The sequence below is a fragment of the Argentina silus genome (genome assembly GCF_951799395.1).
Source record: "Argentina silus genome assembly, chromosome: 18".
NCBI classification, from domain to species: domain Eukaryota; kingdom Metazoa; phylum Chordata; class Actinopteri; order Argentiniformes; family Argentinidae; genus Argentina; species Argentina silus.
In genome coordinates, this window is record NC_139672.1 from 10,640,771 (window position 1) to 10,655,770 (window position 15,000).

Sequence of the window (15,000 nt, forward strand, 5' to 3'; positions counted from 1 at the left end):
TTCTAAAATCTATTAGAACCCAATGTAACAAAGCTAAAATCACTGATTGATCACTTCTCTCACTTCTGGTTAAAAGCCTTGCAGCTGCATTCTGCCTTTCGACTGAGGCAATAATATAGCGAGTTATAATAATATATATTTTATAATAATATATTTTTTCTACGAATAATACGACCAAGTGGGAGCATATATCATGAGAACGGGGCCTAAAATGGAACCCTGAGGCACTCCACACTTGACTTGTGTCAGGCAGGAAACAGAGCTACCCAAACCAACAAGAGAACTGCTTATTTGAGAGATGGAAACCAATGTAGGTCAGTGTCTGTCATTCCCACACAATGTCCATTAAGATGGTATGATCCATTGTGAGCAAAAGCAGCACTAAGGTCAAGAAGAACCAGAATGGAGCATTGACCGGGATCAGCCGCTAAAAGAAGGTCATACTTTGAGTAAAGCCGTCTCTGCGCTGACTGATGAGCTCATTGTCAACTGCTCCAGCTAGTCCTGGATGCTTGATCATCACTCCCGCTCTCATCTCCGCCCAATCACAATGCTGACTGATGAGCATATGCTCAACAACATCAACGCCTGAGTGCGTCCATCGGAACACTTACGGCAGCACTTTTAAACCTAGGGACAGATGCTTCCCGTCCTCCAAAATCACCACTAGGGGTGCATTCATTACGCGCCCCCCTTGGATGACAAGGTAATAACCCTTGCTGCCACCGCGAGGACGGCTGATTGAAATCAGCTTTACTATTTAGGAGCTATTTTGCATCTGTTCCCAGCAATGCAGCCTACCCACTGACCGCGCTGAGTATATGTTTGCGCTCCCCGGTAAATTGACACATTAAGTTTTAATTAGCGAGCATCCATCCAGTCTCCCGGAACACCTGCTACAATTTAGGGAACAAGTCATCTGTGAATGTGGTGCAGCTAATAAGTAAAAGATATTGGATGGAGGGGTTGAGGGTGTGTGTGTGTGTGGGGGGGGGGGTGGGGGGGGGGGTGTGTGTGTGTGTGTGTGGGGGGGTGGGGGGTGGGGGGGGGGTGTGTGTGTGTGTGGGGGGGGGGTGGGGGGGGGGTGTGTGTGTGTGTGTGTGTGTGTGTGTGTGGGGGGGGGGGGGGGGTGTGTGGGGGGGGGGGGGGGGAATGAATATTCCACAATCCTGCCGAAGTAGCACCAATCAAGCGATCGACAGACAAACAAACAGACAGTGGGTAGAACGAGAGAGGGAGAGATGACGCCGTTGTTGTGCGGACGTACCTGCTGGGTTTGGCCTGCGGTGGGAGTCAGCCTCACTTGGGTCTGCCATTGCTGCTGAGTGGTCTCGTCCCGGGCCTTGATGACAAGTGGCGATGCCCCGATGGTGGGGGCGCCGAGGGTCCTGGTGGCGTAGACAACCCCGTCCACCTCTATCCGGAAGTCCGAGGGGTTACTGCATTCAAACGTCACCAGGCCACCTCTGCCGCAGTTCACAAACTTCACTGCAGAAGAGAGAGAGAGAGAGAGAGAGAGAGAGAAGGGAAGATAGACATGAGTTTTGAGCTGAGCTGAGGTGTGGTGGTGGACACACAGACAATCCGACAGACAGACAGACAGACAGACAACAAAGGGTCCCTCCTTTCCTTTACCACTCACAGACTGTATGGTACAGTACAGTCCACAAACTCCACTGCAGGAGAGATATAACGGGAGGGGGGGGGGGGGGGCAGGGGCATAAAGTTTCAGCTGAGAGAGATACGGAACAGACAGACAGACAGACAGATACAAGGACATGGAGGCAGCACAGGTCTCTTCCCCCACCACTCAAAAGACTGTGTGGTACAGTCCACAAAGGTTCTCCGATTCCTCCTAAAACTCATACATAATTTATTTCAAGCAGCGCCCCAAAGGTATTGCTCCAAACAGGTGCGGTGGAAGAGAGAGAAGGATAGAGACAGAGAGAAAAAAAAAAAGAAAGGAGGGAGATGTGCCCCCCTGAAGGACACTTCCTGAATCCCAACTAAGAAAGCTAAAATACCAAAACTGATGCACCAATTAGGTTGTGGCCAAACACGCTGTTGTGTCTGGGTAAATAGAAGCATCAGCCTAAATAAATAGGAGGAGAATATTTCTAAATGAAATCGGCTCATTTTTTCTCTCTCTTCTAGTTGCTTTTAGCATAAGCCGTTGCATGCTAGCTTTGTCCCCAATGACAAACACGGATGCTTTCCGCGGATGGCTACCGATCCTTGGCTCCCCGGGAGAGAGGAGTGTGTGTGATGTTTATTTCATCAGTGTGTGTACACACGCAGACGTACACACACACACGCACACACACACACGCACACACACACACACACACACACACACACACACACACACACACACACACACACACACACACACACACACACACACACACACACAGGTGGCTCATGGGAGCTCAAGTCCCTCAATGGTTCAGTGGCAGTGGTACGACATTGGTTCATGTTACAGGTGAGTGACAGTGCGTCTCGTACAACACACCTGCACACACACCAGCACGCACGCACACACGCACGCGCACACAAACACACACACACCCACACACACAAACAAACAAACACACACCGACTTTAAAACAGAGACATGCAGGGATATACAAATATACAAGCCGCAGTGTACACGCACGCACGCACGGACGCACGCACACACCTATCGCCTCCACTCCCTCTGTTTTCCCCCTGTGTGTATACAATTCCCGACCAGCCCCCTCGTATGCTTATGACGGTAACGAACACGGCATACAGATAATGTGGAAGTTCCTCCAAGCTAAAGAGATCAGACGTAAAGATATATCATTTCTGTACCGGCTCCATCGGTGCCGTGTTGAATTATTAAACCAGACACAGAATTACTTAACAAAAGCCTTGAAGAAGGGCATCTAATCTTCCTTTTCTTTTGTTACCTGGAGGACAGAGCTATGACTTCGGAGTGGCTTCTTCATTCAGAGCACATCACTGGGAGCACCTGTGGGCCTGTCGAAAGGAGGCTGAGCCCAGGCTCCCAACAGGAACTCAAAGGTTTAACCCGAGGCCCAATTTACTGTGTGTGTGTGTGGGGCTGTGTGTGCGTGCGTGTGCACACACACACACACACACACACACACACACACACACACACACAGCCACATACACACACACAGACAGACACACACACACACACACACACACAGCCACACACACACACACAGCCACACACACACACACAGCCCCCCCCCACACACACACACACACTCACACAATGTAATTTTAGTACCATTCATGACCTATTAATAACAACCCTTCTGTAATGGCAGGAGTGAACAGTGTCTTGCTTGTTTCACAGAAATGAAAGCCTTCACAATACACCCAGGCCCTCAATACACCAAAATGTACCTATTCTGTTCTCCATTGTGTTCTATAAAGAGCACTGGCTAAAAACGTAACAGCGGGAGACTGACGGCCAGTTTCCCAAAGGAGAAGTGTTGTGGAGATGGACTAAAAATGGGCAAAGCAACATGAAGTCCCAAAAAAAATAAGTCAGACCTTCAGCAGTTTAGTATCCAGTCCAGACAGAAACATTTCTAAAGAGTGAAAACACATAAATGCATGATTATATAAAGAGAGTGAAAGACAGCCAGAGGACAGACGGGGGGGGGATATAGAGAGACAGAGTGAAAAAGAAGATGAGAAGGAAGAACGACAGACAAATAGAGGGTGATAATCAATAAACGGCGTTGTGAGCTCCCCGCCAGTTGAAAATAAAACATGATGGACTGCATTCACAGAGCTCTGAAGGCCATGAATGAAAAATAAAATTCCAGTTTCTTTTAGAAGACCCGGGGCTAGAAAGGTGTCTCGAAGAGCTAAGAAAGGCTCTCTTGAAAGGGACTTGGTTACCTTCCATGACACAGGGCTAGACCGTAAACCTGTATAAAAGCTTATCATCCGCAGACAAAGACACTGCCATGGGTACTGCATTAGGGGTCTGTTGCACCTGAGGAGTTGCCATTTATCTAAATATTGATGAAAGGCACACAGAGGTGCACACAGAAAGAAAGTGTGGGAGGAAAAGCAAACACTTTCCGTAGATACACAAGACACAGGGAAGGAATCCATTCTGCGCCTTTATGCTTGGAATGCCTCGAGTATTGACCAATCCGTGTGCTGGAGCTTTTGTTCAAGCAACATCGTCCAATTAGTTTTGGGTCTGTGTGTGCGCACGCGCGTACGTCTATGTTTGAACCTTGCAAAGCCGACTTCAGAGGGATGGATGACCTTCGCTCGCCGAAGGTGTTTCCTTCGAGCCATTCGTCTGTGACTTCAAAGCCTTCGGGCAATCACCTAGCAGGCCTGATGCTCACACACAGAGGCAGAATACAGAGCGAAGTGTCAGAGCAGCTCAGCTCACAGGATGACAGCTGCCGGCGGTCGACGAGGGATGAGAGACAACATACAGTCAGAGAGAGAGAGAGAGAGAGACAGAGAGAGAGACAGAGACAGAGACAGAGAGAGAGGTGGGAATAATGTAATTTGCACCCGCTCGCTCTTAATGAGGTACATCGATTTGCTAAAACGCTTTGATTGTCGTGCCCCCTGAGGTGAAAAGCTTTGAAAGGCAGCGTTTGGATCAAAATGATCCCATAGAACCCATCTATGCGTAGGGTGGATGTGGCATTTGTTGAGTTAAGATAGGCCAGGGCGTTTCGAGAGGGGCGGGAGATGTGTGAGTGTGAGAGTGGTTGGGTCGGGCCTCTTGATTGTCCCTAAGAACTTGATTAGTCTTCATTGCGGTTCACCTTAATAATCATTTATGGGGCTGGCCTTGGCTAGCCGCTGAGCACGGTCCCACAATTGCTTTTCGATGAGGCATAATTACAAACCACTAGCTTCAATGTTGTGAGGATGTGATGTGATGTGGTATGTGTGTGTGTGTGTGTGTGTGTGTGTTTGTGTGTTTGTGTGTGAGTGAGTGAGTGAGTGAGTGAGTGAGTGAGTGAGTGAGTGAGTGAGTGAGTGAGTGAGTGAGTGAGTGTGTGTGGTCAGTATCTGTGCGGATGTGAGTGTGTGTGTGTGTGTGTGTGTGTAGGACTAATACCCTGGGTACACTTGACTGCAGCACTTCCCCTGTGCCTTTGTGGGCACAGGCCGCTTGTTGAGCTGAGTCTAGGCCCCAGTTCTTTAGCTCCGGCAGCTAAGAGTTTTGGACCATCTGAACACCTCTGGGAGGCCCCTTCAGCAGTCAGCCGACACAGCAATGGCTGCAGAAATTCCCAGCAGGCAGCACAAATTCCAATAATAATGAATAGGGGATGTCCGGCATGCATCTATTCATTTATCACCTCCCCCAACCCCCCAACCCCCCCCAACCCCCGATTCCCTAGCAGCTCACATAAAGCCATAGCAACGTACAGAGCTGCATTGCTAAACAACCGCCTGTTCCCAGATAAATTCCTTATGTCGAGATTTATCGGCTCCCCAAGGTAAACGGGACCTAAAAGAGATCTTCTCTGCCACGCCCTATCAGACACCACTACCATGTCGTCATGGACACAGACATAAAGAAAGGCCTTTTGGTTTGGACAGAAACGCCGATGCAGCACAGGGGGGGGTTGCTGGGAGAAAAAAAGAGAGAAAAAAACGTGCCAGTCAGCAGAAAGGCCGGTCCAACTAATGCCCTGTGCCGGGGCCCAAAATTACCTCCAACTCAACGAGCCCATTCACGGCTTAGAAAACCCCCTCCCCTGGCTGACTGGCAACACAAAAACCCAGGCTAACCTCCCAAAGTGTCCTTCTTTTGTCTGCCCCATCACGTGATGGCCGCTAACTCAGACAGGCACAAACAGAGAGAGAGAGAGATAGAGAGAGAGGGACAGAGAGAGAGAGAGAGAGACAGACAGACAGAGAGAGAAATCGTTTGCTTAATTTGCAGCAGCCTCCAGAGTTTAGAGAGTCGTCACATGTGCCAGCTTTTTGGAAGACCTTTAAAAATGTCATTCACATGCACACTTCACAGCGGGAACACATAAAGTGTCCGTCTGCAGTAGTGTAGTTAAGAGTGCATCAAATGTTCCGTACTATACTGTATGATTTGATGCCTGCTTGCCAATATACAGTACCAGTCGTAAGTTAGTAAAAGCTGAAGGTCCTTCTAATGTGCTGTAAATGTCACAAGGCCGAATCTCGTCATGTGCTATCATCCTCGTATTGCACATCATTAATCTCCGGGAAGTGATGTCACTGACAGGCGTGAAATACTCACCATAGGTGTTTCATCAGTAGCCCGGGACAGAAATGCAGACCCCGGCGAATACTCCAGAGGCGATCTCATCGGACAAATGCCAGGACGCTACTGATAAAATGCATTATTCAGGACCACAGATAGCCAAATCTAGTTCATGCTGTACTATGCTACTGTAAGCCTGGCTGACTGCATTGGAAATGAGACAATGCAATCTAGAACATAGGCTCCAAATGATTGTGCTCAGTGGAACACCCGTGTGAATGCCGGTGTTTACGCCATCTTGCTAAGTGCAAGCAGAGGTTGCACTCGGGTGCCTCAATTCAAATCAAAGTGCTATGAAGTTCACTCCGATGGAAATGTATAAATTCTGCGAGGCTCAATTATGAGATCACAACGTTTACTTTGGGGAGATATTTCTTATGAAACGAAGGCTGTATTTCGTTATTGTCATCTCCCTTATGGCGCGAATACCTTTCACAAAATTATATTCCATAATTGCCCAATTAATATATAAAAGGGCAAGAAACACATCATACTTAGGCTTTTAAGTATCATAACTAGATTCTGCCCATAATTATGTCTGTATATGTATTTCCTTCCCCCTGTAGGAACTATTTAAGCTTTTAGCAGGAATATATTTTCCTCAGCCCCAAGGGTAATAAGAAAACAACTGCCATTTGTGCTGGGTATCTTTATTTATTTTACATTTCTTTCCTCAAACCATTTTTTTGTTCATCTTAAAAATCTGACTTCCATTCATTCTGAGGAGATGAGGCTTCGGCACGGTAACATTGTCTTGCGTAGAAGCGGGACCCTTAAGAGAAAGTAAACTGTTTACAGTTGCTGCCTGGATCTTGGGGATGATGAGGAGGAAGCTACAAGGCTTTTCCAGACTGGGCCCTTGAAGGCGTTTTACTAATGCAGAGCACTTCAAACGCCACGGAGAGAGAGCCATGTGCTTACGGCTTTCGCCGTAAAATATGTAAGGGATTTAGCATGAAAGAAACATGCCGAATTTGTACTTCCCTTCCTGATGTCTCTGAAAAATAAACCTACTAAAAGTGAAAACCTATCAAAGTCACATTTGCGCGCACACACACACACACACACACACACACACACACACACACACACACACACACACACGCACACACACACACACACACACACACACTATACAAGTAGCAGCCTAGATATCTCAGTTGGCTTGCGATGACCAACTCCCCACGGCACAGGGTGTCTGTTGTTTGATGCGTATTGTTGGAATCATTTTCCCCTCCTGAAACTGTAGCTTCAATTAGAGGAGATGAATACACAGTAGCAAATTGCATTGATACCGCTTACCGCCTTATCACATATTGGCATACATGGAGAAGCAAAACACAAGTGGCACATACATCATAGCGGCAATATCCATGCTGGCTCCTTCAAACTCAGATGTACCGACCTATAGGCTCCCCTGGTATGCTAAACTGACCCCCTAGGGGCAGAAAACTGCCTTCTTCCCAGAAATGAGATTCTCTCTCTGTTCCCCTTTTTCTTTCTTTTACATTTAGCATTTCTCTCACATCAGCACATGACCATTTGCTTCCCCGGGGGGCATCGGGCCCTGTCTGAGAGTCATTGTATTCAGAGGACAATAACAAGGTAAGCAGATCGACTCCCCGCCAGGCCCGCAGTCACCTCCATTTCCTTCGGCAAGCCAAAGAGGTTCTCTCCCCCATTAAGGTACAAAGGTACTCTGTGTTCTGACTGAGCAATGGTTAGCCGCTAGGAATTAGCCTCTGCCTTCTCCTGAGTTATCATAAGAGTCTGAGAGCTTTGTCTGTACTGACTGAAAGGCTGTTTGGTGTTCTGACTGCAAGTAGTTAGCTGCTAGCAATTAGGCTTGACAATCTCGACTGGGTTTATGTCAAATCAGGCCTTGTATTCTTGAAGGCTAGAGAGCTTCCTGTCTACTGAGTTAAAGGCTGTTAGCAGCTGTTCAGATTGAACAACAGCTAGCCTCTGGAAATTAGCCATAGCAATCTCCACAACGTTATCGTGATATAAGGGCCTCCCATTCAGAAAGCTGGAGAGCTTTGTAGGCTCCAGAACAAAATGGTGTTCGCTGTTGTAAACAGATACGGTGGAAGTTATGTAAGGCCTTAAAGGGTAACAGTTAAAGGGGAGGCTCAAGAAAATATCCCATATTTTGCCCCACAGTCATTGTTGGGTAAATGAAATGATTCTTGTGTGTGTTCTTTGCAGTGCTGTGACAGCGTGGCGTCGGCTGGATTACTGTGTCATTGGAGCCAAGGGCTGATAAAGCTAAGCTACATCCTTCTGCACTTATCAGCTACATAGCTACTGGGATTTGGTTCTGCGAGCGATCAGGAAGTAGGCTTGATACAGAGGCTTTAGAAGGGTATTAAATTGACCACATTACCAGGGGTGTCAAATACTCCACAACACTATGGCTCCAGCATAGCTACCTGCAACCCCCAACAAGTCCATTACAGGTGCAGAGCATTACCATGATATGAGAGTCATTTGAAATGCTAGGGAGCTAACAATGGGGATTCCTTTCACTGCCTTTCAATGTTCATATAGCCAAACAAAGATCCACAGTGCTTCAATGCACTGTAAAGCATATCTCATATTTTACACTGCCTTTTGAACTGAGATCAAAAGGGAGATAACGATCACCTATTTCGTCTACGGGTTATTAAAATGGTAATTTTTACAGTCGAACTTGACAAGGCTAACTGAGAGGTCAGCACAGCCTCTCCATATAAAACCACCGTTAGCTTCTGCTCCTCCCGGGATCTGGGACCACTCCAATGAGCAAAGCCCAGAAAACAGAACCCTCCAGACCCTAAATCAACGTTATTAGAAATGAAACGTTGAACTTCGTGTCTATAACAAGCGTCCTTTAACCTTCGCCCAAGCCCTCTTATGAAAAGGTCATTGGGTTTTAATTGCTCTAACCCCCCCCCCCTTCCCCCGTTTTAACTGCTGGGCATTTCTCACTCTGTCCAATCTGCAACGCCCTCCACGAGAGAGGGATGAAGGGAAGGGAGGGAGAGGTGGAGACAGAGAGGGAAAGAGAGGGGCATCGAAAAGCAATCTGTGTGAGGTTAAAAGCCAGAGGGGGGCCGAGATCCCGAGACACCGTTTTCAAAATCAGATTGTGAATAATAAGCCAGTCGCCGTGTCCAGATTCATTGCACCTTACCGCACCGCGTATAAGAGGCCATTTCCCAATGACCACACTGTGCAGCAAAACACATTTGGGGAATGTTACACTGCCTTCCGCATCCGTTCCTACTGAGCTATGGTGCTCTTGAAGTGCTATTGCCTCGGAGGCACTTTGGATTTCACACAGGCTAAGCCATCTCTGGAATACAAGGGAGATAAGAATCCAAGAAATATTGTGCCATTTTCTAATGTTTTGAAAATGGAATAACTGTGAAATGAACTTTTGAAGACAAACCCACACCCACACACTTACTGGGTGAAGAGCATCGAGAAAGTACAGATTCACAAATGAACACAGTACCACTGGAATTCAATGAAAATGGCATTTCGAAACCATTCCGGTAAGAACCATTAATGCAAGACTATTCAGCTGAAGTGACAAGCAAAGAGCACCTGTCTTTCATATAGCGTGTGCATGGACAGACAACGCAGACTCTCATTTCCCTCCATGGAATTCCGAGAAGAAAGGAAGAAAAAAAAGTACAGCCATTAGCCTTGCCGTTGTCAGCTGATCATTTTGAACCCGGGGTCCAGCGGCGCTGGGCAGGGCGCCTATTTTTCAGAGGGCTGCAGTTGGAATCACGAGGGCCAGGCACCTAAACTGCTTGAGTGCAACCTGTAATGGGGCATTAACCAGGCCTTTTGATCTGAAAAACCACGGCTTCAAAGCCAGTCATCTCACCCCCTTGATCACGCCTGTCGGAATGTCGTCATAAAAAAAATTGCGAGAAAGAGGGAAGGGGAGGGGAGAGAGCGAGAGAGAGAGAGGCTGAGAGATTGCTGAGGTACAGTATCCTCTATGGGCATGTATGTTCATGGAGACTGACTCGTACGCATTTTGATCACCCCTACAGAAAGCCTGCCTGTTGCCTGGTTGTTCTGCACAACAGGCCTGGTTCGTCTCCCCGCCTCAATGTACTGTACATGTCAGCTCGGGTTACAAAAGAAAAACAACCGAAAAAAGACAGCTCTCCGTGCCGCGCCGTGGTTGTGCTGTCTTCCCTCTGGAACACAGGGTCATTATCCTAGAGGGTTTGGGGACCAAAACAGAACATTTGACACCAGAAGCGATGGTACGAGTGTCTGACGCCTCCTATCCCCGGGTCAAAACCGTCAACGGTGTTAAAATAGTACACCCGTCTTCTGGTCTCTCCTCTTTCAGTGTCGCCCGCTTTAGTAAACACTATCCATCAAAATCCCTCGGCCAATGGGACGCTGGCGCTGACTGGACCCTTAGCCGACACACAGCGCTCCGACACCTCATTAGAATATAAAGAGTCCGGTGTATGCTTATAAAAGGGGACATTCATCAACCGACGATCAATCACGTTTAATCGTTGGTAGTCCATTGAAATAAACACTCGATTCTATTGTTTAGAGATTCGCTATTGACGATGTGTGGCCTGGATCGGCTGTGATCAATTGTCTGCAGACTCAAAGGCCCGGATCTGTGTACTGGGGAGGGGGAGGGAGTTTGTATTATCATAAATGAAACCCCAAGAACATATTGAGAGACAATCGTATTTCTCCTAACAGAAACAGAACCCAAAACGCAGCTTTAGCAAGAAGTATAAACTAAGGGGGTGAAGAAGCGTCTGCAAGCTCAAGCAGACACGATTTGCATCACCACCCATTCAAATTACCTCTCAACAGCTTGCCGGAAGAGACTTCCGTGTGTGCGTGCGTGCAAGCGTATATATGTGTGTGTGTGTGTGCGTGTGCGTGTGTGTTTCTGTGTGGGTGTGGGTACGGGCATTCGGCATTTCCGTTCAGTGAGTGTCTGAATTCAAAAAATGTGGCTGCCAATAAAAAAAAAACTGTGTTAAAGCTAGCCTCTTGCCAAGGTTCAGGCACGGCGCCTCTCAGCTGCTTGTCACGGCTGAGCTTCACTTGACAATGAAATGGGTAGGGAAGGCAAAAGGGCCAATAAACAGTTTGTGTAGTCATTTATGTGTTCAATGCCTGGTGAATGGTGGAAATTAAGTCAAATTGGACATCCCATCATTGTGTAGCGGTTTGAAGGCGGATTTATAACAGTTATAAAAACTGAGTGTTGAATGTAAAACACCTAAATGACTTCAGAGGTTTAACGCCGTTACCACAAGAGAGAAGGGAACCTGCGGTGACTACCAAATGAGAAAGTTAGGCCTACATCATTTGAATGGTCATCAAAAAGGTGATTGAGATCCTGAGATGAAAGATATAAAGAAAGAATAAATGGATATTTAATGAGACGACTACCTTCTAAAACAACTTATCAATGAAATATGTCCCAAGCCACCGTCGAAAGAGAGAGAGTCTTACAACAGATAAAACACGGGAATCGTAGAGCGTTACAACTTTGATTTGTGAGGGACAATGGGCTTTCCGATTGGAGGGTACGACGACAAAAACGTTTCCCAGGAGCTCGGCGAGCCAGGAAGCCATTTGTACGTTATCAATTCTGATAAAATTAACACGCCTGTACATTGGGCTGTGATTAAATTCTGACAAATTGTCCGACCTCCCGCGCTTGTGCTCGACACGCAGTTCATTAAACGCCTCTCCCAGCCGGCTTCAAGCCACAGCAAATAATAACCATCATGCGTGACAGGGGGACCACGCGCATAGGTGGCCCCGTAATCACACACATGTGACACGCCCCGCGGATATCTGAGCGCCGCAGCAGGGGCAACCGTAATCATCGGTTCCTCAATTGCTTTCTGTCTTAGCGATAATTCTTATTCAAAGTGTCTTAATCCCTCTAATGGTGCCGCGTTACGTAACGAAACATGTTTCGATGTCCTCAGACGTGACCTCGGCGTCGAGCAAGCCGCGCAGGCTCCTCTCACGGTCAGTTACACAACGGAACGCACATTGTGTGATGTCCGAGGCGCAGTGACAGACCACTATGAATATTCAGAATTACACGCACTAGTTCCTGCTCTCTGTTCAACTAGTCCTTTTTCATTTTCAAGCGGCCAGACGTCTAGGCAGCCTGCTGCTACTGAATGTCTCTTAGACAAAGACCAAAATAACTATTACAGCATAAAACAGCGTGTTATTATGAACAGGATAGAAAAGAATACAATACATATCCGTGGTAAAGTGGGTGCTGTTTTATCAGGAAATGGGTGCTGTTCTTACAAGATGTAAGTCAAAACAGATCGGGTTGAAGGACACCTCTAGTTAGCAGTCACATATCTTCAAACAACATTTCAGCAATTAAAGACACACTGCTAATTTACCAGGAGAGAAATGCCTAATAACGTAGGCACAGAGCGACTTCTTTGCTCTACCCATTTTCACTGGAAATGACAGGAGCGCCTGCTTTGCATAGTCCTCCTGTCAATCAAGCCAATGCAAATGACTACCTCAGGTAAAGACTGATATGGTCCGGTGCATCCAATTACAAAACTAACCACACACACAAACATGCACACACGCACATACACACGTCTACGCAAGCACACACACATACACACACACACACACACACACACATCGACAAGAGCATACACACACACAGACACACGGACACACACACCAGCACACGCATAAACACACACACACAGACGCATTAATGACACCAACTAAGGCCCGTTTTCATCTTGACAGGCCCGTAAAAAAAAAAACGGTTCGACACAGACCGAGCAAAAACATACGAATGCTTTTTGCAGGATTCAGAGTATCTACAAACAAGTACAATGAACAGCTCTCGAAGGAGCATGCTGAATACCCTGCAGTGTGCCGCGAGACGCCTTTACCTTCAAATATGCGCAAAAGGACGGACGGAGGGGGACGTGGAACCAATCTCCATGCAATTATGTCATGTCGCATGAAGGCAAGCCGAGTGGTGTGCGCGGGCCCGGCGAGGGAGGGAGCAAATGGAATTCCTGCACTCTGCTCTTTCCTAGGGAAGGCGTGGGGAGATGAGAGAGGACTGCTCCCCCAGAAATCCTCTTTTGGGTGGGAAATGAAGCGAGAGACAATGGAAGGTGAGGCTGACGGGCTCTCTGGAGAAAACCATTATAAGATATGGGCTGGAGGTGCCGCGCTCTCAGAGAGAACGACCAGTGATTGAGTTAGAGAATGCACACATCAAACGCACACACAGATCGACACGTACACACACACACACACATTTACGTGCGCACACACACACATACACATACACAGACAAACACACACACACACACATCCACAAGCGCATACACAGACAAACACACACACACACACACACACACACCGCTAACTTGTTGGCATGCATACTAATTTGTACAGGAATAGTGTTTACGCCAAACTGTATAATATGTAAGCCCACTTTCCCAGATGGACATTCAAGTTGTTCTTCCATAAAACTTTGCGAGGGGTTAAAGGGTGGACTTTGAATGTTGGGCAGACGCCTGCTGGGGAAATATGATAAAAACAAACTATCAATAAACATACCATATGGACATGTATTTAGCTTTCTTTTTTTTCATATTGAAACACCACCATATTGGCGGAATAGAGTCTAAGCTGAAAAAGATGAAGAAGAGTCAGTGTGCGTACCTACACTTCATCCATCAACTACCTAATGTACCTTCCATTCTATTTCTCTGGTGCCTTCCTCCACCAGGCACTGCGACCGGCCTCCCCTTAGTCTCTTTTCACAGCCTCCGTATCTTAGGAGTCCGCATGAGAGCGTCAAATTCCCCTTACCTCTACGCCACACACGACGTGGCCCACTGAAAAAAAAAAAAAAAAAAAGCCCCTCTCTCAACCCCTCCTAAAAAAAAACACACACACACACAAACCAAAACGGTGGAAAACACAAACCCTAGACTTCTGAGGGCTTGCGTCAGGAAATCTGCTTTGTGAACGTATGAGAAAGAAGAAAAAAGAAAGAAAAAAAGAAAAATGAGGGGAAAAATTATGTTCCTCTAAACAATGATGTTCAGGAGAGAAAAAAAAAACAGAAAAAAAACAGAGGCTTTTTCAAAGGATGGGGGGATTAGTGCAGCTGCCAATACACAAGAGCTGTGTGCTGGTTTTCCACCGCATGTTTGAGTCAATACATGTCAAATTCTGCCCCTAACACAATTAGCCGACACAGAAAAAAAACCTGAGGAAAAATACACACTGGGAAGATTAAAGGGGAGCAGTGTTCCTCTCAAAAAGCTTTAAAAATTCAACTCATTTACAGCCTTTTCAGACACATGACAGCTTGTTACGTGCTGCTCACGCTGAATAAAGCAAACAGGGAAAGAGGGAAGAGCATGCATCTGTATGAATAGCCAAACACCTTCTCACAATGCGTTGAGTCGACTGAACCCGTTGTGACGCATGGTTTCCTAAAGATATGAAGCTACAACCCGGTATACATACACACACACACACACACACACACACACACACACATACACACACACACACACACACACACACACACGCATCTCTCTACTACTAACCTACTTCGACCTGCTAGATTCTACCCCGTCCCCCCCCCAGGCAAAGTTAGTGCTCACAGAAGAAGAAGATCAACTGAG

The 15,000-nt window shown here is 47.0% G+C and overlaps 1 protein-coding gene across 1 annotated transcript in view; it reads right to left on the bottom strand.

The window, feature by feature from the left end:
• Positions 1-15,000, bottom strand: part of LOC310819281 (cadherin-2-like) — a gene marked incomplete at its 3' end in the record, with an annotated part of 62,577 nt that overhangs the window by 20,357 nt on the left and 27,220 nt on the right. Inside the window, exon 3 of the mRNA XM_083690524.1 lies at positions 1,268-1,488. Within this exon, the coding sequence (XP_083546650.1) occupies positions 1,268-1,488 (221 nt within the window). The remainder of the gene's footprint in view (positions 1-1,267; positions 1,489-15,000) is intronic.